The following is a 25,710-nucleotide window of genomic DNA, read 5'->3' on the forward strand; positions in this document are numbered from 1 at the left end:
ATCCAGACAGCATTTCAAATGTTTGGCTCACTGCGATATTTTGTTTCTTACGTTCTTTGATAAGGTTTGTATGGATGGCTAATTTGCAAAAAAGGAAGAGGGAAGTCAACTGAAATATAACATGCGGGAAAATTCTCAAAAAATAATAGTTTTGATTTGTTTTCGTTTTAAAAATATATCTGTATCATACGTCGGTATAAGTACGTAAAAGAAAATCGATGAAGTATTTCTAGATGAGAAAAACTCGAGTTTGTCGTAGTTTTATTTAGAAACATTCTTGAATATCAATCGCAGGATTATTCTCAGCATGAATCAGATTTCATCAGATTTGCATGTTTTAGTGATGTTTAGATGATCAGACTACCTTTAAAATATTAATTATTCAATGATTATACGTCAGATATATTTGACGCCCAAACGAAAGGATTATATTGACTTTTTTCATCTATTGTTTTTTTTTTTTATTTTGTTCATCTATTAGTATCCTTTATCCTATTTTTTATAAAAAGAATCCTAAAGCATTTTAACATACCATTCACTTTTAAATCATATTATATGCAATAATAAACATAGGACCCATGACTATTTTTTTGCTTTACCACAGTCATCAACTATATCATGATGTCTGAATCGTAAGACAATACCATTGATCTTTCTCAGGAAAAGGGAGATGATATATTCTTAAAGCCGTAGATGACTAAAGTTGGAATTAAGATCCTTTTTTGTTATAAAGCTCTTCAACTGTTTCTTTTTCTATACACTTCAAAATATTCGAGCGTTCCTGATGAAGATTATCGTAGAAAACGTTTTGGCTGTATGCTATTTATAATTTGTTGTTTTTATTTTTTTTAAATTTACCTTTCTTAAAATTTCCCGCTTTATCATTTAAGAAATTATGAAGACACCAAGGATTTTACTCTCTATTTCTATTGGATATATACCATTTTGTCGGTTCTTATACATCCGTGGTGTTTAAAATTTCTGCTATGCACGTTCCTGATAAAGGTAAATCACAAAATCAGACGCATCACAGTTATAAAGAGTTGTTTTATTTTCATAGATATATAGTATGAAAAATGATGAGAAATTTTGGTAAAGAAAAAATATACTTCCTTCAATATGATACAGTTACGTAACACGTTGTCATAAACTATTGATGATAAACGTTTATATTATGAGTTTCTACTGTTAAGATGGCGTTGAGACAATTTGCACCCTCTGTTGTCTACTGTCATTATTATAATATTCAATTAAATCCTACATTTTTAACATATGCTGGCATTATAACTTAAGCGCGTCCAACATTGAAAATTTGATAAATTTATGATAAAGATTATTGACATTAATGTTATTCGAATCTATCCTTGCTTTATGATCAAATAATTTTGATATTAAAAAAGAAGCGATTTTATAAATTGCTGAAAATTGTAGAACATAACTGAATTATTTTCACTGCTGATGATTACCACAACGGAAAACGCTAGTGGAGAAGGAATTGCTTTACCTTTTGGAAAACATTGATTCCCTTCCGATTCTAGTTGGGGGTTCGTGTTATAGAATTTTAATATAAAAAAATGATGATAATTTGTTTAAGATGTTTATTTTCATAAATAAATAGATTTACATTTTCAAATCACAAAGCATTTTGTGTATATCGAGATCACCTTCCTACAAACATCCAAAATTGTTTTTTTGTGATGGAAATAACTTCCACTTAACAAGTAAACTTACCAATACTACAATTGTGTATAGTAAATGCACGTAATTATAATGTAATGATGCTAACAACATATACTGAAGTGATATTTCAGTATGATTTGAAATAAATTTAGAAGATGCAAAAATTTTAATGTTCAATATATAAATGTTTACATTTCCTGGTAATTTCCAATAACTTGATCACAAATATTGTAAATTGCCAGTCAAATGATCTTTGAATAACAAATAAATGCCGGTCAATAATTATTGGCTACTATGACGAAGTGAGCACTAATTAATCATTTCTTTCTACAGAGATTGCTGAGTAAATGTCAATTTTATCGGTGAATCACTTTTACATCACTACAAACTATAGATATAGGTAATACTTGTATGTCATGCAATGTATAGTTGCACACCTGCAACTTTTTTAATATCAAAATATCAGTATATTACTACTTATATTAAGATAACTCAAGAACAAAGGACTAGGTCCAGTAAGACTCCTTTTTGGCCCAAAATATAGCAGTTTTACAAAATTGTTAAAATGTAAACGGTTAGTTGTTTATTGGAAAGTAGAATGCTTCTGCTACATGAATATGGGCTGTTTTTTGATAATACAATTCACATATATCGGGTATTATCATCGGTAAGTCATGCTAAATTACTGAAATCTTCAAAATTTTAGCATTTCAGTTAAATTTTAGACGGTTTCCGTCTGAAATGAAAGTGGCCGCATTTGTGTTAATTCTTAACATTATAAACGTAAGTTGTATTTGAAGATATTTGTATATAAAGGTTCAGGATGAACATGGATGCGGCCACTTTCATTTTTGACAAAAAACATATGAAAAGTGATATTTTTTGGCATATTTGATAGATTTTTCATATTTTAGTTTGAATCGGAGCGTTTTTAATGAGTTTATCAGTTAAAATCTTCCACAAAAACTAATTGAATTACAGTCAAACCTGATTAAACCGGACCCTGAATAAACCGGTTTCCTGTTCATTCCGGCCGAAAATGAAAGTCCCATGTTTTCCCCTTCAAAGTCTTTGTTAAAATACCCTTTGTAAACCGGACCCTGTGTATTCCGAATTCCGGTCTAATTATGGATTCCGAATACTCTTAATTACATTAATTATTACCTGTCAAAACCGGTTTGTCTAATTAATTTCATTGATCGATATGCAATCAAAACATATTTGCTTATACAATATGGCTTTTCAGAATAATCAATTAATTAGTCAGGTGTTAAACTGTGAACTGACAATCGTACAGTAGTGAGCTGTATTATTTATTAAAACATTATAAACGTGTCAATTAACAAAAAGACACACCAAATATCTCGAATTGAACTTACGTTGTAACTTGGACAAACAAATTTAAATCGCGGAGTAAGAAATATATATGGTAATGCTATAGAAGTTGTAGATTCTTACAATTATTTAGGAATAACTTTTAATTATAACGGTAATTTTTGTACTGCTAGAAAAAGGATTTTTGATCAAGCACAAAAAGCAATGTTTGCTCTCTACAGGAAGATAAAACATATATCATTGCCTATTGATATTCAGTTACAACTCTTTGATGCTGTAATCGCACCTATATTATTATATTCATCAGAGGTTTGGGGTTTTGAAAATAAACAGAATATTGAGAAAATGCATTTGCAATTTTGTAAAAATATTCTTGGTGTTCGGAACAGTACACCAAATTTTATGGTTTACGGGGAATTAGGGCGGGTTCCGTTAGATATCACTATAAAACTTAGGATGGCATCATTTTGGTGCAGAACTATTAAAACAGAGAGCAAACTGTCAAATATCCTTCTAAGACTTATGATTAAGCTACATGAAAATAATCCTACCAAATTTAAATGGATTCAATATGTAAAATCTATATTTGATGATACAGGTCTAAGTTTTATATGGAACGATCAATTAGTTGTAAATATTGATTGGTTAAAAAGTATGGTTAAACAGCGATTAACAGATCAGTACTATCAGCATTGGTTCTCGCAGATACATAATGCATCTAGGGGTGAATTCTATTCTTTATTCAAACTCGAGTTTGGTTTGGAACCGTATCTATTGCGATTATTACCCAAGGACAGATATTACATATCTAAACTTCGATGCTCGAATTTGAAGTTACCTATTGAGACGGGTAGATGGGCGGGGATCGCTAGGGAAAATAGAATATGTACATTATGTAATGAGGGAATAGGGGATGAGTTTCATATATTGTTTACCTGTAAAAATGCTGATGTTTCTGCTCTTAGATCAAAGTTTATACCAAATTACTATGTAATGAATCCAAGCAAGAACAAGTTCACTGGCTTGTTGTCTATTTGTAACGTACAAGTTCAAAGGAATTTATCAATTTTTGTGAAGAAAATCATAAAATACTTTATCTAATTATACCAATTGTCTTTTAAAATATACTATGTATTTGTGTTTCGTTTGTCCTGTCTCGCTATGTATTATCTTAATATGTTTGTATATATTGTCCTCTTGTACACAAGTATGTGTCTGAGGTTATGAATAAAATCTTGAAATCTTGACAATCGTACAGTAGTGAGCTGTATTATTTATTAAAACATTATAAACGTGTCAATTAACAAAAAGACACACCAAATATCTCGAATTGAACTTACGTTGTAACTTGGACAAACAAATTTAAATCGCGGAGTAAGAAATTTACATCGTGATTTCGAAATCCTAGGTTCCTTGTTGTGAACCCCTAAACAAATGAACTTGAAAATGAAAAACACCCGGATGACAACAATCCATGGGTATTGTACACTGTATGACAACATTTCTATAGTAATGAAATTACGTTTGATAATACTCTGGCTTTTTAATTGGCCATTCCAACGTTTCAAATTAACGATCATGGAAGTAAATCGAAACTCTCGTTCACAATCCAAACAATGCGAGTATTATGATGCAAATGCAAACAGTGAAAAACGAAGTGAAAGTATTTCAATTTACCAGATATAATTTACAATCAGAGAGAACTTTTACATGCAAAATATCGGACGTCACAAGTCATTAACTTCCGGTCAAAATGGAAACCTGAATAAACCGGCTCACTGTCCATACCGGCCCTATTTCATAGTCCCGTAGCCGGCCGGTTTATACAGGTTTTACTGTAAATGAAATAGACACTTTTAAAGTGTTCAAAAAGTGTCCAAAATCGTTCGTCAGATGAACCTGAAATTTGAGGCCAAAATCTGCCCTTACCGGACCTACTCCTTTTATTGTACATTCATTTTTAAACAGCATGTAGCTTGTAAACAAGTATTGTGATCTGCAAAGTTTATTATTTTTTTCCAATAGCACGATACAACCAACATTTAAACAAATTTGAATGCAATTTTGTTTTAATTTTTTTTGCTACCACGATGCTACATTAATCCTTATTGTCGAAACATTGTCGAACCTCTTTCTAGCAAAGTTCATCTAAAGATAGTTGTGTTTAAGCACTCTTAGTGTTTATGTCTCAAAACATAAGTTTGTCTTCCATATATATTGGTTTGAAGCATATCCGAGGTAAATATTCATAACGACATATTGGTTGCTCTAAAATCGGTACGAACTAAGAAATTATGTAGACAATCTTTGATAAGGTTTTTATTTAATATTAAGAGTATATACATAATCTTTTAAGGACGGTTTTATATATTTTGAAAACTGATTAATGTTTTGTACACAGATGTGTTGTCAGAAATAACAGATGTAAACGAAACATTTCATAGAAATGTCTTTAAAATGATGTAATGGGGAACTTATCGTTTGGTTCACTTACAAAATTATATTGATAAGCACAGCTGTTTTATTGTTATCCTAATTGTTTTCTAAGGTACAAATTGTGCTAAGTAGACATTGTGACTTTTTAGATTGATACTAAAAAAATAAGTTAAACATGTTCACATTTGAGTAGTCTCCAGAAGAGAATCAATAATTTGAAGACGTAAATTAGGAAACTCCGAAACAGTGGTGACATAATGCTACGCTTCTTTACCAAAACCAACTTATAAAAGATACGAGGCTTTTAATTGTGTATGCTTATCGCGCTTACAAACAAAGACTTAGTGGAACTCGAATCGAATATAGTAAAAGACCGAACAGATTATGAAGTTTAGGAGCAGTTCACGCTTTCAAAGTTAGATGAAAAAAAAATCGTTTTTTTAATTTTATTTATAAGAGATAACTGTCTAGGTATGATGCGACTGTCATACAAGTGAGAGGTTTAGCTAGCTATAAAATCAGATTTAATTCACCGTTTTCTATATAAGAAAATGCCTGTACCAAGTCAGGGATATGACAGATGTTATCCATTCCTTTGAAGTGTTTAGGCTTTTGACTCTGCCAATTAATTGGGGACTTTCCGTTTTGATTTTTCCTCGCAGTATTTTTATGATTTAACTTTTCTCCAATATGTGAATCTCTAAATTGCCCAGAACCTTAAAAAGATGAATGAATCTTATTATGACAAGTAAAAGTTTTAAAAACGCCCTTTAAACGAGGGGAGAAAGATATCAGAGGGACAACCCCATAGATTGAAAATCACATTTGAGTAGTCACCAGAAGAGAATCAATAATTTGGAGACGTAAATTAGGAAACTCCGAAACAGTGGTGACATAATGCTACGCTTCTTTACCAAAACCAAATTATAAAAGATACGAGGCTTATAATTGTGTATGCTTATCGCGCTTACAAACAAAGACTTAGTGGAACTCGAATCTAATATAGTAAAAGGCCGAACAGATAACGAAGTTTAGGAGCAGTTTACGCTTTCAAAGTTAGATAAAAAATAATCGTTTTTTAATTTTATTTATAAGAGATAACTGTCTAGGTATGATGCGACTTTCATACAAGAGAGAGGTTTAGCTATCTATAAAATCAGGTTTAATTCACCGTTTTCTATATAAGAAAATGCCTGTATCAAGACAGGGATATGACAGATGTTATCCATTCGTTTGAAGTGTTTAGGCTTTTGACTCTGCCAATTGATTGGGGACTTTCCGTTTTGATTTTTCCTCGCATTATTTTTATGATTTAACTTTTCCCCCATATGCGAATCTCTAAATTGCCCAGAACCTTAAAAAGATGAATAAATCTTATTGTGACAAGTAAAAGTTTAATAAAAACGCCCTTTAAACTAGGGGCGAAAGATACCAGAGGGACAACCCCATAGATTGACAAATCACATTTGAGTAGTCTCCAGAAGAGAATCAATAATTTGGAGATGTAAATTAGGAAACTCCGAAACAGTGGTGACATAATCCTACGCTTCTTTACCAAAACCAAATTATAAAAGATACGAGGCTTATAATTGTGTATGCTTATCCCGCTTACAAACAAAGACTTAGTGGAACTCGATTCGAATATAGTAAAAGACCGAACAGATAACGAAGTTTAGGAGCAGTTAACGCTTTCAAAGTAAGATAAAAAAAAATCGTTTTTTAATTTTATTTATAAGAACTGTCTAGGTATGATGCGACTCTCATACAAGAGAGAGGTTTAGCTATCTATAAAATCAGATTTAATTCACCGTTTTCTATATAAGAAAATGCCTGTACCAAGTCAGAGATATGACAGATGTTATCCATTCGTTTGAAGTATTGAGGCTTTTGACTGTGCCAATTGATTGGGGACTTTCCGTTTTGATTTTTCATCGCATTATTTTTATGATTTAACTTTTCCCCCATATGCGAATCTCTAAATTGCCCAGAACCTTAAAAAGATGAATAAATCTTATTGTGACAAGTAAAAGTTTTAAAAACACCCTTTAAACGAGGGGCGAAAGATACCGGAGGGACAACCCCATAGATTGAAAATCAACTGACAACGCCATGGCTAAAAAAGAAATAGACAAACAGACAAATAATAATACACTAGACACACCATAGAAAACTAAAGACTTAGCAACACGAACACCACCAAAAACTGGGGGTGATCTTATGTTACCCGGAAGGGTTACCATATTCTACTCCACCCGTGGCACCCAGGAAAACGACCGTGCAAGGGATGTAAATCTAGTCAAGGTCGTTAAACACTTCCATTATCACGTGACACCCGTCTTACAATCTTAGTAATCTTATAATTTGCCTCCTGTTTAGTTTTAGATCAAACAAGACGACATATGAAATTGCGAACGTCGTGCTTACTGGTTTTAAAATGTTCAAACCCGACCCAACTGACATCATACTTATCATGCAAATTAGAATATGATATCAACTTCCTTGTAAGTAGATACATTAAAGCTTAATAGCAATGCATATTATCTTGATTGAATTATGCATGGCAATGTTTAAGCGATACTCATTTTTTGCCAAAAATAAACACAACACATATTTTTGTCACCAATGCTAATTCTTAGTTAACTGAAACTATGGTAGTTTCCTATTGTTTCACTGTAAATTAGAATAGTTTTTCCAATCTTCAATCGTTAAAATTCAATAAAAGATATGCAAGCTACCAAAATAAACACAAAATGGTACCTAATCTTGTAGATATTAATGGCATAATAAGCCTGCTTCATGCATATTGTAGTTGATAAGTTTGTACTGATAACTTTTAATCTTATTCTGTTCACCAAACGTTTCTCTACGGTTCAAGAGGTTTTTAGTCAAAGGTTTGCTAAATTGTTCTCACAGGCCTAAATTCAATACAATATATAATACAGAAAAAGACAACGATGATTGAGTAATTTTAGTCTCATTGTTTTTGTACACGACATCTATATTATTATTACAAATAAATTGTCTGGACAAAACATTATTGTTCAATATCTTTAATATTATAGCGATTCCCGTGATAGTTAGATCCACACCACAAAATCTAATACACTACATAATATCGCTAAGAATGTCTTTAATCATAATTGTGCAGCGCTTTTCAATTTCTATATCATCTAGAAATGACACCTTTAGTCATGGGCAAGAAAACAAATGGACCTTTTTGCTATTGATTTGATAATTTTGTAATGATGTAAAAGCGAATGATATTTAACAACGTTTATTGTTTAAACATTGAACAAAAATGGAAATGAGAAAAATCTTCTTCATCATTTACCTTCAGTCAAACCGCTGGTATTGCATTAAAGTAAATTGAATTGTCTATCAGTGGAATAGATAACCCTAGCTGTATATATATACATATTTTTAATTTTGTTGTCTTCTATGCTTTTCAATTTGTACTTTTTTATTTCGTCTATTTTTTTAACATTTTTTGATTCGAGTGTAATTGGTAAGTAGGCGAAACACGTTTCGGGCCTACACAATTTTCATCCGGCAATCTATGATGAGTTTATTGGTAAAGTAAAACTTTAGATTTTGTCAGCTTATATAGAAATTCACCTTTTGTATTCTATTTTTAGAGTTCCTTTGGTTTTCAGTTGTTTGTAATATGACTTATATATCTAATTACACTCTATTGCCTTTTTTTGTATTATCCGCGATTTTCAAAACTGATATTTACCTGTTAATTTTAGTACCAGCGAGGGTTGGAATTTACGAATAAAAATAATTTTCAACATTTAAGACATAAATGCCTGCGAATTACACTCTTTTCTCAAAAAATTGTTTTACCTTTGCATTTCACCTTTAAGTAAAATTGCGAGTGCTTGATATCAATCTACCGATGCTTTGCAAAAGATCATTTAATCTGCATCTCCTCAATGACTTTAATGGCAGTTTAGTGATCCGTTTTAGAGAATGCATATACAGTTGTGACATCACTGGACACCCAGAACAAGTGTAAGTATTCAACTTAGTTGTGCCATCACTGGACACCCAGAACAAGTGTAAGTATTCAACTTAGTTGTGTAGTATGAAAATAGCAAGTTCAAAGTATTGGATCTACTGATTTAAAATCACAGTGTTCTGCACATGATATAAGTAAGAATTTCACTGCCTAATTTTTACATAAACATTTTGAGGTTCACTGTTTAGTACATGTAACCGTTAGTTCTTGAAAGCAATCTGTTAATTAATTTTGTTTGAAAAGTATTAAATATAAATGTATCGAGTCATTCAGTACAAAAAGCTTTAAAACCAGTCATACAAAAACATTGAAATGCATAATAAAAAAAAGTTTAATTTCCAATCTCTCAACTAATCCTTAGGAAGTTTGAAATTTATTAAAATAAATCTAAAATCAATATGTGTCCATTATATGTTTATCATAATATGGTATGCACGTTGCTCTTACCATAGAAAAGATAACAATTCGTGTTCAGTAGGGCTGGTGAGAACATTTACAAAATACTATTTAAAGAAATCTAATTTTCATTTTATATGTGAGCATTGAAAAGAAAAATTTCGTAAATCCTTATTAAGTAATAAGGATTTTCTTATCCCAGGAATAGATTACCTTAGCCGTATTTGAAACAACGTTTTGGAATGTTTGGTCCTAAATGCTCTTCAACTTTGTATTTGTTTGGTTTTATAACCTTTTTGATCTGAGAGTCAATGATGAGTCTTATGTAGACGAAACGCGCGTCTAGCGTACTAAATTATAATCCTGGTACCTTTGATAACCGGTTAAGTACAACAAAATGGATAAGCACTTAATCTGGTTCGCCTTCTGTGAATTAAATTTTTTGAAAATAAATTTATTGGATAGTTAAACGATTTTTCATAACCATTTCATTATAAAAAAATTCAATACGACTATAGCAACCATCCATTCCGATACGCCGAACTGAATTATAAACTGAATAATCTCTATCATAAAGTCTGTGGGTATTTTTCAACCAAATCTTGGCTTTATTTGCAACAAAATCCCCATTTTCTATTAAATGCAATGTTTTCCTTTGGTATACTTAAAATGTGGTTCTTTAATTTTATTCTGTATTTTAAATTTAATTTGATATTAAAGCATTTTGATAATTTCGTAAAATACCCGCCTAAATAAGGGGTCATAAACCTTTTTAAGGTGCATCTACAGTAATTGAAAACTATGGCCGTGTTTACACCACAAAATCTACTCAGAATACAGACAAACCGATGCATCTGTGAAAGTTTTAAGACATGCGGACCTAGATATATAAAGTAATATGTAGTTTATGTTTCAGAAAATCCTCAACTTATCTGTGTTTTGCTGTGCATTTTTTCCAGTTTGTAGAAGACAGGACAATTTCATTTATAACGGTCCCTTCAGGTTCAGTTTAAATCAACTATTGTTTGAAGATGTCTATTGTCCAACCATTGCCTATTTAAATCAATGCAACTTATGACATTTATTATATGATCTTTTCAAACATCTCTTTAAACTTAGTTTATATTAGAAACTTCTGCAAAAATGAATCCAATGAAGTTCTTAATTTTCTGAATCCTGGATAATCAAAGGTCTGTTCTGTGTTCCTTTGGAATTTCAACTAAAGATGAAGAACCGGATCTGCCATCACTGTATTGGATACCTAAACTACATAAGTGTCCTTACAAACAACGGTATATTGCTGGGTCTTCCAAGTGCTCCACGAAACCTCTTTCTAAATTATTAACATCTATTTTATCAGCAATCAAAGACGGGCTTCAAAGTTATTGTGAAACTGTCTATTCTAGAGGGGGCGTGAATCAGATGTGGATACTTAAAAATTCCAAAGATCTTTTAGAGTACATACAATCTAACTCTCTTTCATCTTGTAACAGTATTAAAACATTTGACTTTTCTACTCTGTACACTAGTATTCCACATTCCAAACTAAAAGACACATTGAAAGAGTTGGTATTGCTTTGCTTCGTAAGAAAGAATGGCCAACGTAGATACAAGTATCTTGTCTTAGGGAGGGATAAATCCTACTTTGTAAAGGATCACTCTGATTCGAACAAAAATATTCTGAAACTGATATTATCAAGATGCTTGATTTCTTGATTGACAACATATTTGTTACGTTCGGAGGACGTGTTTTTCAACAGACTGTCGGCATTCCAATGGGAACAAACTGTGCCCCTCTACTTGCCGACTTGTTTCTTTATTATTCTGAGGCTGACTTCATGCAGGAACTTCTTAGGAAGAAAGATAAGAAGTAAGCCATATCCTTTAACTCTACGTTTCGCTATATAGATGATGTTCTTTCACTAAATAATTCAAAATTTGGTGACTATGTGGAACGCATCCATCCAATCGAGCTAGAGATAAAGGATACTACAGATACAGTCAAGTCGGCCTCATATCTTGACTTACATCTAGAATAAAATCAACGGTACTAATTTTGTTGCACCAGATGCGCATTTCGACAAAACATGTCTCTTCAGTGATGCTCGTGGCCAAAATATTTGAAATCCAAAGCTTATATAAAAGATGAAGAGCTATAATCCAAAAGGTCCAAAAAATATAGTCAAATTCGTGAAAGGAATCAGAGCTTTGCATGAGGGAGATACATTCCTTAATTTATAATAATTTCTAATATTTTATAACAGCAAATTTTAATAACACAAAAAAATCCGTATTTTCATGCCAGTACCGAAGTACTGGCTACTGGGCTGGTGATACCCTCGGGGACTAATAGTCCACCAGCAGAGGCATCGACCCAGTGGTAGTAATAAAATCAACGGTACTAATTTTGTTGCACCAGATGCGCATTTCGACAAAACATGTCTCTTCAGTGATGCTCGTGGCCAAAATATTTGAAATCCAAAGCTTATATAAAAGATGAAGAGCTATAATCCAAAAGGTCCAAAAAATATAGTCAAATTCGTGAAAGGAATCAGAGCTTTGCATGAGGGAGATACATTCCTTAATTTATAATAATTTCTAATATTTTATAACAGCAAATTTTAATAACACAAAAAAATCCGTATTTTCATGCCAGTACCGAAGTACTGGCTACTGGGCTGGTGATACCCTCGGGGACTAATAGTCCACCAGCAGAGGCATCGACCCAGTGGAAGTAGAAATTGACAATGAGGGTCGGTTGAAAACAAAACTTTACGACAAAAGAGATGATTTCAGCTTTCCAATTGTAAACTTTCCATTTCTAAGTAGCAACATTCCAGCAGCACCTGCATACGGGGTATATATCTCCCAATTGATACGATATTCCCGTGCTTGCATTTCCTATCATGATTTTCTTGATAGAGGGTTGCTGCTCACAAGGAAGCTATTAAACCAAGAGTTCCAAATGGTGAAGCTGAAATCATCCCTTCGTAAATTTTACGGACGCCATCACGAGTTGGTTGACCGTTATGGAATAACCGTATCACAAATGATATCGGATATGTTCCTTACGTCGTAACTACACTCCCCTTCCCTTTCCTGAATGTGACCTACTGAATTAGACTATTTACCGGGTTTGTTATCACATAAGCAACACGACGGGTGCCGCATGTGGAGCAGGATCTGCTTACCCTTCCGGAGCACATGAGATCACCTCTAGTTTTTGGTGGGGTTCGTGTTGTTTATTCTTTAGTTTTCTATGTTGTGTCATGTGTACTATTGTTTTTATGTTTGTCTTTTTCATTTTTAGCCATGGCGTTGTCAGTTTGTTTTAGATTTATGAGTTTGACGTCCCTCTTCTCTTACAATACACTTAAATTTTATATATCTAGGTCCATCAATGCTCCAAAACTTTTCCAAGTGCACTTGTTTGTCTGTACTCAAATTGAAACTGGTGGTATACATTGGACCATATTTGCTTAAAGGTTATGATGAACCGTAACAGTTTAAATTAAAACAGCACAGGGTCAGACTAATGCTATATTATGATACAGTTTCCTGAGAGATAAATAATAGATGAAAAGAAGACTCAAGAAAATTCTTGCATTCGAATGTATGCTTAAATGAAAGGTCAACGTGCTGAAGTCCCCTTTGTTTTGTGAATGATAACATCATAATGATGAAATAAATTTAACACCATACGTCATTTAGGTGTACAGTGTTCTATAGAGACTCATCAGTTGAAAGGACTCATCTTTTCAACTGATGAGTCTTTTGTAGACGAAACGCATGTCAGTGAACACAACAAACCATTTTAATAATTAATTGTTTTGTAAAACATAAAACAATATATATATCACGATCTATTATCCGTGTCTGGGACATATATTGGTAGTATTATTTATCCATATACAGATAGTTTTTTTCAAGAATAATTCATTTAGACATGTAAGAAAATCGTGTTTTAAAACAACATTTTTTACATCGTTTCATTTGATACAAATAATATAATTTACTCTATAAACCACCAGTAACACTTAAAATCTGCATTTCAAGACGGAAACGGAAAATGTGTAGGCAAAATTGACTTACAAAAATGGTGATACTATTTTGAATAAATTCAATTTCAGTTTATGAAATGTTTAAATTGACGTTTACACAGTCTTGTCAACAAGCATAAGTATTCGTCACTTTTTTTGTTTATTGTTGTCAATAAACTTGTTCTGTTCCTGACAAAACAGTAGTTTCGTACATGCCTAATGCGAAATAATATCTTGTGTGAGAAAAAAAGTAATTAAAAAAACAAAATTCATACAGACTCGGTTCCAGTGATTCTTTACAAATGAAAATACCTGCATATCAAACCCTACTGATATAAAAAATGAAGTAAATCAGATGATTTTTGAAATGTAATTAATTCTATTAAGATATAGTAAATAACGAAAGTTCAATATTTTACTTTTGATTAAAACATCTATATGATCAATGAGACATGAAATAGAGTCATTTATTTATACGATTAACGATTATTGGAAATTAAGCAAAGTTTACTTAATTATTTTCCACATTGAATTTCAATTTAGAGAAACGAAGAATATAGGTGAGTCCAAAAAAGGTGTTTCACAAAAAATCATGTATGCATTACTGTAAAATGCCAAATTGAACCCCAACATCTTTTTTACAATATTTTTATTAGATTTTGTAGGTATGTAGTTGATGTGCATTAGCTCAAAGACCTACCATCTTTGTCTAAGTAAATAATACAACTCTGAAGGTGTATTGTCTAATTGATTATCAGTTAAATTGTGTCGGGTCTTTTTCATCCCATGACATTTCTAATCCGGAAACTAGAAAAATCGTGTCTAAATATAAATCTTTTTACAGTGGACCACTTGAAATTCAGTAATTTGTGTTGATTTATTTTGGTTTGCTTTTTGCACTGAATTCAGGAGAATGAAGTGTTTATTATTCCTTAATGTTGTGTTATAAGTTATTTTGTTTTTGAAGAAAAGTTGTTTCGAGGGTTAACCATTTTGATCAAAGGAAGATTATCAAAAATGTAAAAGTAAAATGTATTTTTTTCTATATATAGATATTCTGATTTAATTCTTTGACTTTTCTTTTTTTTTTTATCAGAAATTCAATTGATCACTCTTATCATATAGTATATATATTTATAAATAGAACCAAAAATATGCGAAAGCAAATTTACAGATCTAACATTGTTGGGTTGATGTTTAGACGAGTTGTATATTTATAAATATATGCATGTTAAAATTCTTTACCAAACATTTTATTCTTAACTATCATTGCATATATGTAACTGGCGAACTCTATAATAGATTTTCTAGAAGTCTATTATATTGACAGATATTAGATTTCCTATTTATAAACAGTATCGGGAGTATTTCGAGCATGTAAACAATTTAGCATGTTAATATGTCTGTTAGCTATTAATTGCCATCTTGTATGTAATCGGAATTCAAACTACAGGAGAAAGGTACGGGCGGACAACTTTTAATATGTAACAAAGAATTTATGTTTTAAAGAAGGTCAACTTATTCTCAAAAAATATGTTATGTTCCTTTATAATTGAATTGGGTAGGAGTTGATATTCATCAATACTTAGGTTGAAACTAACACCCTAACTATCTTAATTACTAAACTCCTAACTCCCTTTGTTAAGAAATGTTGACAATAGAATTAACAGAAAACCAAACGTTTGTTTTATCTCGATCAGCGCTAATCAAATGTACATAAAAGAGCGCATAATAAAATAAATTAACAAAACAAGTGACCCTGTAATAATCAACAACAAATACAAGCATAACAAATATTCTGCATCAATAAGCATTGGCATTTACTGCAAATTACGGAATAAAGATTTTCTGTGCTTTCTGTTGACAAAAACTGTTGCGTTTAGGTGTCAGACCACCAATAACTCCCTCTACTTTAGAACGTGAAAGTAGACCTACTCGGACTAAAAATAGTGCATTTGATGTCACTGTTTACTTAAACTAACCAACAAATTTGAAGAAATGAAACTTTTGGTGAAAGGGAGATATATTTAGACCATTTTGAGCCAAAATTCACTTGTCTATGACTTTACATTAACAATTCAGGATTAATGCGCTACATAGTACACTTATCTAAGATTTCCAGAAAACCGGGAGTTATTTTGGTCGTACCTGTGTTTTCCAGATCAGAAATTTCTTAAAAGACTTTAAACATTGGTTGAAAATTAGCATGTATAAAGGTGATACATGTACAATTCAGGATATACCTGATTTCCTTGAAATTAAACTTAAGGTAAAATATTAGGCTGTGAAAATTGCAAAATTTTGTTGAACAGATAGGGATTTTTAATTGGTGGTCTGATACCTTAAAATTTAAGTAAAAACATTGCATAAGTGTGAAAACCTACAACTATTGGGTTAACAACATTGACGAAACCAATTCTACTGCAACAGGTGCTCATTTCGAAAATTGATACTTCTAAATTTGTAGACGCGGTAAAAATATCTGAAAACTCTACTGAGGTTAACATTAACAAACATGGTGGAACGTAGACGAACCACCTCGGGAAATCGACTATTTTTTTCTTATTTCTTGCTAATGGTACCCCTGTCTAGCAGGTTCAATTGAAGAGAATAAAACCACGGACCATACAAGCCTTTTTTCGGTAATGGTTTTTGCGGAGTTGGGCAACAAAAATATATAACTGGTACTACCGTCCCTTATGAAGGCAATTTTCAAACAATTCTAACATATACAACCTAAAGGGCAAAGTAGACGAAATCGTGCAGGCACAACAAAAATCTTGCAAGATACACGTAAGTAGAGGTGAAGAATGAAAACAATACATTATAAATTCCATTCATCCGAAGCGCTTTTCTGAGGTATATATAGTATATAATAAATTTATGCTTACATAATATATAACAATAGAAGTATTCATTCAAAGTAAATTGTACACAACTTGGTGCAACAAAAGATATACTACATATTTTAGAAAAAATAGAAGTAAAAATGTACATACTTTAAAAAAAAATCATAATATTCAATATGTTATGAATACCCGTTTTGAACGTGTACTGGCCGTCAAAAAAGAAAAAAGTCTTTTGGAAACCTGCGTAGCAGAGCAATGCAAGTACCGTCTTGGGTAATAATGCAGAACCTCATCATGAATATCACAATATAAAAACTGATACGAAAAGGAGGTTTTGGCTATCAATTAAAGCATTATTAGACTGGTTTTGTTTTTAGTATTTGAAATGAAAATTCTTTGCAGCTAGATTTTGAATTTCATACTATAAAATCAGATATGATTGCGTGGATTTTTTAATGCAATTCGCCATGGAAGACTAAAATTGGACAATAATTTTGGAATTACTAGAAAAACTGAACACAATATATGTGTCAGATTTCATAATGCGAGTGCTTATCATTCCAAAAGTTACCCAGTCTTTTTCGCAATAATACAAATATCGCAATTATTTCTGAATTTACAGTTATACAGTCACTAACAGAGTATATACAACCTGGTTTAAAATCATGAGTTTAGTACTCTGAATATAAAACTAATGATGTTATGATTTCCCATAATAATGCTTTGTCAAACAAAGACCAAATGATGTGAATGATAATAACAACAGTCGTCATACGGCCTTCAACATTTAAAAACCTAATTAATATCGTATGGTTATCTATAAAAGACTCCAACATAATCCGTCATATCGGCACAAATAACAAAATCACAAATTACACAAATTACACAAATAACCGATACAGTCACTGAAAGCTAGTTCATATGCAATTACACCTGATATATAAATCATGTGTTCCAGCATAAAATATCCACTCTACAATATCAATTAATTCATATCCATCGGAGTATGTGTAACAGTGTTATCATTAGTTTCAGTATAGGCTAACTTGGTCAATTCCAAAATATCATATATATTATATTTAGGACCAGAAGAGTTTATAACTGATTTCTTTGTCATTTTAGTCTCTTATGGAGAGTTGTCTCATTGGCAATCATACCACATCTTCTTTTTTTTTTTATATGAATAGCAATAAAAGTATTCAGTTACGTTTATATAAATTAGAAACTAAATCAAGTTAATACATCAATATAAGATGAAACGCAGTATTCAAAGATCCTAATCAAACCATGATCATTAAAGATGAGTATTATTTGATATGGTATTGTAATGAATATCCTTTTTTGTGTGTAAAGTTTATTTTATATTACAATGGTATTTTAGAGTGTAGTGTTTTTCCAGATTAAAACAATGAAAGGTGAAAAAAAAAAAAAAATATTTCAACCATCATCACATTTTTCTGTGCCTGTCCTCTTTATGTGTCTAAACGCTATACATTTTAAATTGATCGATAAAGAACTGGACATAGTGTTCAGATTCCTGTAAATAGTTGATGAAAACTAAAAAAAAACACAAACACAAAAAGAACTCCAAGGAAACTTCTAAGCGGAAAATCCTTTATCAGACGGCAAAATCAAAAGCTCAAGCACATCAAACGATTGAACATTGATTGTATATTTTCTTCTAAATATACTTTGGATATTTTTTAGGTTCGTTTCTGTCGCATTGATATATACCCAATATCTCCTTTTATTCATATTCGTGTTTACTTTCAGTTGTATCTTATTCTTGATATGACTCTTATTTTCAGTATGAAAATCGAAGAACACCAATCCCTTACAAGTGACGTCATGGTATACTAACAATAAAAAAAGAATGTAATGAAACAGGAAAGAGTTTCTCCCACCTAAGATCGTCCAAACTATGACCCTAAAATAATTCACCTAGTGATGAGAAATAACAGTTCACTTTTTAAAGGTTAATAGTAGATGTATAATTAATACGCCAAGTTCCAAGACAAAACCTTTATGTAGCAGTACCAGGTTATTCACCAAGGATAAAGTTAATTTAACGGTGATTTGTTCATAATTACAAATGAAATAATATCTGTTATTGAATTATTCCTCTTGACAGAGTTGACGAGCTGTCTCCTCCCTCAATTGTTCATCCAATAGTACTATTCAGTAGGAACATATACTAATTATATACATAAACAATTCTCAATAGCCACCTAACAATGTCAAATCTATTTTCCACACGGGGTATTGCGACATCAAATATAGTTCACATATATTCTACAGTATAAACCATTTTTTATCTTTATATTGACGTAAACTTGGGGTTACTTTGTTTAACTAATACTGGGCAGTTCTAGATCTGACTAATAACCAATACCTTAACTCTCTATAGCTGGTCCATGGTGGAGGCGTGAGACTTATAGATTATAGCAGATTGGTTTCAAACATTATTTCACTTTACACGAGATTCAATAAACATTTAATATTCTTGTGAACTTAACGTTATATAGAATTGGAATAAGAAAAGAATTTTAGAACTTGGGATTTAACAGGAGATGAAAGTTACAAATACCTGGTGGCTAATTGCAATTATTGTAACATATTTTTCGTCAACATCGTCAGGTAAGATATTTTAATGACTGAATGTAAAGAAAAGAAACGGTCTTTTATATAGGAACATCATACCTTGAATGTTAATATTTTTCATTTAGGTTGTATGCTTTAAAATTGTTTCTTATTTAAGTATTTTAGTTACTTTAAATACATTAACGCTAGTTGTGTCTTTTTCGTATTCTTTTAACGAGATTCAGATTTACTATTACTTAATCAGATAATGTTTTTATTCATATTCCACGCTTAAAACATAACTTTATATGTCATTTTTATGTTGTATTAAGTTACTCTAACGTACTAAGCTAATGGAAAACTTAGGTGCTAACTAAATACTTATTTCTTATTTATTTTTAGAGCGTTCACAACTAACAGTGTTCTATATAAGGGTAGTAGTTAGTATTTACCTTATAGCTTTCTTGTTAAGTCAATACAAAAAAAGAAGATGTGGTATGATTGCCAATGAGACATGTCTATTTGACTTTTGATTTTCTGATGATCAATATGAAGAGATTTCATTACTGGAAACAAACTTTATTTTCTCACCAGTCAATAAGTATTACGAGGATTGAAACAAATCTGAACTATTTGTGTTCATTTCATTTGGAGTTATTCACAAGATTGTTCATTTTGTAATTAGTTTCAATCAATCAATTGATAAAAGATATGTATCAATAAGTACGATTTAATTACACTATTTAATCAGATTCCATTACTTTCCAGAACGGATGATTGGCGATACGAACTTTTAATAATGAGTTTTATATCAAAGTTAAATTCAAATTATTCCAGATATTAACGTGGAAATACAAAGCACAAAGCAAGATATCCCGACATCGTTTTTCTTTTAAATATTTCTTGGTATTGTGTTTATGCTCTAAATATAAATAATGAATTTTTTTTAAGGTGGGTCTATATTTGCAGTATCTTGTCATATTCGTGCCTGTAAATATCAAGATATATTCAAATACAAATATGTAAACCAATCAAAATTTCCCTTCCTAAACGTTGCTCAAAATTTTTGAAACAATTTGATTCGATGTCAAACAAGAACAAGTTCTATGCTTAATAATAAATTTATTATATATAAACAGATTGAAGTTGTGTGCGCCAGACGCTCGTCTCGTCTACAAAATCAGTATCTACGAGGCTCTGTTCAAAAACGATTAAAAAAAGGTCGAACTAAATTTCTCTATGTGTAAGATGGAAAATGGTTCCGCATGTTATTAAAGCAAATAAAAACGAATACAAAGATTTAAACGATAAAAATATTGACTACACTTGACAGGGTAATAACAAAACAGTGGCACATGGAGTTATAAAAGAAAAGGTCAATTCGAAGCCAACAAAATCTAAATATAGCGAATTCATCTTACAATTTTAAGTCGCACATATTTTTTTGCTGTTCAGGTTTATATGATTTCTTCCAGATTAAATTTTGTTAATTTCAACCAATTCATTAACCATTTGATTAGTATATATTATGTATCAATGCAAATGTTACAACTGTTCAACAGAGACAAAATGATGCAAGTATTAGCTAATATAATTTGACTACAACAGTTAATTCAAAAGTCAGATACAAAACACTTCGATATATCAAATTGTAAAAAAATTCAATGAAAATAACCGAAGGCCCGATTTATGACAACATAACGAACGAAAAAAAATATGAGAGACAGCAACCAAAGTAAAATTAAAATATATCAAGATGAAATGGAAAACTTTAGGTAAACAAAATATTCAGCATAGATTGAACAAGTGCACTTACCAATACCTATTCTAGTGCTCTAACAGCTTTTTTGAGGATGTTTTTCAAAACATTGTGAGTGAAATGTTGATATGCAAACAAACTTGTCGATAACAAAGCTGGTGAATATAAACGTAAAGAGAATACAAGAGAGAAAAGAGATAACTAAAAGATGTCTTTATAATATAAAAAATAAGGAAATGTGGTATTTCTAATTAGGCAACTGTCATCTAAATTAAAATAATACGTGGATGTAAGTATTGAAAGTCGGAAAAATAATGAAAGATTTTTTTGACTTCACGTTTTGAATTTGCACCTTCTTACGTGTACTTGTTATTTTCGAACTATATATTTTGACGGTGTGTTCACTTAAAATAAATATCTACTGGTTCCTGGGGCAAAATGAATGTTTATTCGTTGCGTAAGATAATTAAAGACACTGGTCTCGATGAAGATGCACGTAACATAAATCATTGGAGAGTAAAACATCTGAACAGTTCTAATTTTCCTGAGAAATTATATCATATTTGACAAAATTGATACCCTGAACATTATATCCCATGATCAAAAGTTTCGTTTTTGATTTCAATCAATTTGTTCTCGTTTCCTGTTTCTGTACAAGCATCACAATATGGATATTGTATTTATGAACGTTATAGTGATAAAGATAGGTTATCATTAAAATTTGAGAAATGTATCTCCTTCGTGCATAGCTCTGACTTCTTGCCCGGGATTGGCTATATTGTTTATCCTTTCTGGTTTTATTCTTTTATTTCCTAGTATGATGCCTCGAACGCCACTGAGATCTAACTGAAATTGAATTAGCGCCATTTAATTTTGTTATCACACTGTTGCGTTTTCAATATCGACAAATTAAACATTCACTTGCCATTTTACACAATCATTTCTGATCGTTATATTGTAATATGAAGCAGAATAACATTAAGTATATGCCTCTACCTTTTTTTTAAATCACAATTTGAAATATTGAAAATTGTGCCAAAGCTGTTAATATTTTGGTTCAGATTACATATTGCAATTACACCAAAATGTCGTACAATGCTAATATTAGATTAAAAGGTATTTGTTAAAAGCGAGAAAATGAATTATTCTATTTAGCAGTCTGTTTGGCTAATTAGCTGTCAAATTTAGTTGTGATTTTCTACTCTGACCTTGGTAATGATGACATTCAATTATTATTCCATTGACTGTGTATATTCAATTGTTCTGCTTATTTGCTATTGTTTAAATCTTAGTGTCTTTTCTATAGCTTAAATACGTTTAAACTATAACGATGATCATTTAATTTATTAATGTAGTCGTGAAAATATTCAATAAAGTTTGGCTTTTAGAAGGAAAACTTCTATGGTAAAACGCTTTTTGTTGCTGAATATTGTTTTTGTTATACAACAAATACATATGTGGGAATGTTAATGGTCGGTTGAAAACAAAATTTACGACGAGAGATAACTTCTTCCCGATTGTCCCCTAATTGCTTCCCGATTGTCCCCTTACTGCTTCCCGAATGTCCACTTTCCATATCTTTGTAGAAACAGTCTAGCAGCGTATGCATATACAGTACATTTCACCCTAATGATATTCCTGGGCTTGCATTCCTATCATGATTTTTCTAAAAAAAGACTTGCTGCTAAGACGGAAGGAATTAAACCAAGAATTAGTAAAGTTGTAATCATTCTACGAAAAGCTTTTTGGCACACACGACATATATTTAGACGTCATTAAAACATATGAACTTCAACAATATATCCCAGTAGTAATCCTGATCTGACGGCGAAAGGTATAATCGATCACTTAGTCTATATGACTGTATTATAGTTTTAAAGGCGTACGAAAAATGGTCCCTTTTTGAGCGTTAATTTCAAACTAGGATTTATCAATATAACAGTGGATCATAGCTTATACAGTGACAAGATAGGAAATAAGCTTTTTGCTGAAATATTACGTACCTGTAGTCAACATTTCAGTGTTGACATGAATATCAATGTTATGGTCATTTTCATAAATTTACTGTTTGCAAAAGTGCAAAATTATTCGAAATACTAAGGATTTCCTTATTCAAGGCATAGATTACTGTAGCCGTATTTTCCACAAATATTTGGAATTTTGAGTCCTCAATGCTCTATAATTTTGAACTTGTTTGTCTTTCTAGCTATTTTGATATGAACGTCACTGATGAGTCTTAGTTAAATGAAGCGCGCGTCTGGCGTATCAAGTTATAAGCCTTCTACATATGATTAATACATGTATTGTTCATGTCGTCACATATAGTACTCATTTTAATTTTACACGAAAAAATGAAAATGGGTGAATTGCTATTGATATTTTGACAGGAAATATAGAGCGCATACGTCGACAAAACAGATCTTATAAAATAATGTTTGTAAAGTCATTTTACATGTTTCACTTGAATATTTAGTTTATTGACGATTGCGCTCTATGTTTCCTGGTCCTAAATTTGGTTGAAATCCGGCCGATTTTCAAATTTCGCCAAAATCAAAAACCTTGACCTTCTTGGATGTAAAAATCAACGCTTTAGAATGAAGTCTTGACACAAAAAAATTCACATGTCTTCAGGCCACCTTAGAACATATTTTATCTTGTAACATTGAAATTTATAATCGGGGCAAAATACGACCCTTACTGAACTTACTCCTTTGTATAGAAAGATTCTGTCAAAAACGAATAGAAGAATATAATAAAACAAAGGCAAATTGCTATCTGACAAAAACGTAACACATTAGAGAAGACATTGACTTAAATACCTCGATCTCGCCTTTGAGAGTTCCTGATGAGGAAAATCTTGGAAATCCCTTCGTAAAGACGTATGGACGTATGACATTTTTAAAGTGCTGTTTTATTACTTTTTGTCGCTGTATTTGGCAAAACCTTTCTGAGTTTTTGGGTGCTCAATTACTGTCAACGTAGTACTTTATTTAGTCTTTTATTTTTGTTTTTTCTTAACGTCACAGATGAGTCTATTGTAGACGAAACGCGTTTCTGGTGTACTGGTATCTTTCATGATTAGACTGAAAAAGGTGGAGGTATCTGTGTTCACTGGTCTAGGTCACGCTATTAAATGCTTAAATTTGAAACGAAAAGTATGTTATCAAAGACAAATTATGTAATAATTAAATAAAAATGACATAATTAATCGTCTTTTTATATAAAAAAATAACAGATAAGCATTTAAGAGTAAGCTGTGTACGGCCACATAGCTGAACCATAACAATGACTCAAATAGGAAGTACTAACCATGCTGAACAACTGCATTTATCTGCGGTCTTTTAGTGAGGCCAGTGTTGTTTTTGCTTTATTGTTCTGTATTGTGTATATTATATATTTCAATTTTTTAATGTTTTTGTTTGCTTTTTCGGTCGGTCTCGTTTCGTAAATTCTTAGTCACTTGATACGTCTAATGTTCATTTCACATTTTGTTATTGTTTGGTTAGAAAATTTTGAATTGCATATGGTTTAAGAATCGGAAATAAAAAAATGACGGAGATATGTATCAAAAAATAAATGAACTATGCCGTGAAGCCTTACCACCAACATATACCTAATATTTCTCACTACAGGGTGTAACAAGTGAAGCAGATATGATGTATCTATCTCCGTTTTTTTGGTATAGTTCATGCTTCTCAATCTTAAGTTTTTCCGTGTAACGACTTCTGACTCTGAAAATAAAATATCGATTATCAAGTTGTCCTGGAAAATTTGCAACAATAGGGTTTTCTAAATTTACAAAACTATCAATATATAATCTATTGAGTTCCAATCCACTTTAGTATTGATTTATGAGCATTTTTTTTTTAAACATTGAGCAATATTTAAAGTTTATCAGCCACTGTTGAATGGAGCAATTTCGCTTTCTAAGAAACAGACACATAAACTATCAAAGTTATTGCTTTGAGAAAAGATATATCATCATGTGAATCAGAGATCTGCATGTTAGTCATATATAATTATCATGATAGCAAACAGTGTAGTGTTTTAAATAGAAGCAGTAGCATTATAAGGTATCACGGTTTTTTTCTGGAAGTGTTAAGGTTAATGACTGTAATTTTATAAATCTCGATAAATGTTACATATCATATTCCATTGAAACAATCACTGGAGAGAAAAATCTTATAAACAAATGTAAATGATATGCTAATGACAAACATAATATGCGGTATGGGCTTTGCTCATTGTTGAAGGCCGTACGGTGACCTATAGTTGTTAATGTCTGTGTCATTTTGGTCTTTTGTGGATAGTTATCTCATTGGCAATCATACCATATCTTCTTTTTTATATAAAGAATCAATTGATTGAATTATTGATATCGGGAAAACAAACATATTGTTTAGTTTTAGTTTCATTCGACATTTAGATAAAAATAAAGACTAAAACTATATCAATTGATACAATTTTTATCAGTGTTATAAGCAATATAAACATTTATCTTTTCTTTTTCCTTTCTTGGTGTATATGTATTGGTACTTCATTGATTTGAGCTTTAAGAGTCCTCAAGTCATTTCTAGCTGTACACAACTGATCTTTTAAAAATAAATTTTAAAA

General features: G+C 31.3%; 1 protein-coding gene across 2 annotated transcripts in view; it reads left to right on the forward strand.

Moving 5' to 3' along the window:
• Positions 1 to 18,986: 18,986 nt before the first annotated feature.
• Positions 18,987 to 25,710, forward strand: part of LOC139492225 (uncharacterized) — a 30,051-nt gene continuing 23,327 nt past the window's right edge. The window contains exon 1 of one of the 2 annotated variants that reach the window (XM_071280411.1): positions 18,987 to 19,394. In XM_071280411.1, coding sequence (XP_071136512.1) covers positions 19,328 to 19,394 — 67 coding nt within the window. In that variant the 5' untranslated portion in view covers positions 18,987 to 19,327. The remainder of the gene's footprint in view (positions 19,395 to 25,710) is intronic. The other variant, XM_071280410.1, reaches the window with a different exon arrangement.

The sequence above is a fragment of the Mytilus edulis genome, chromosome 10 (assembly GCF_963676685.1).
Source record: "Mytilus edulis chromosome 10, xbMytEdul2.2, whole genome shotgun sequence".
NCBI classification, from domain to species: domain Eukaryota; kingdom Metazoa; phylum Mollusca; class Bivalvia; order Mytilida; family Mytilidae; genus Mytilus; species Mytilus edulis.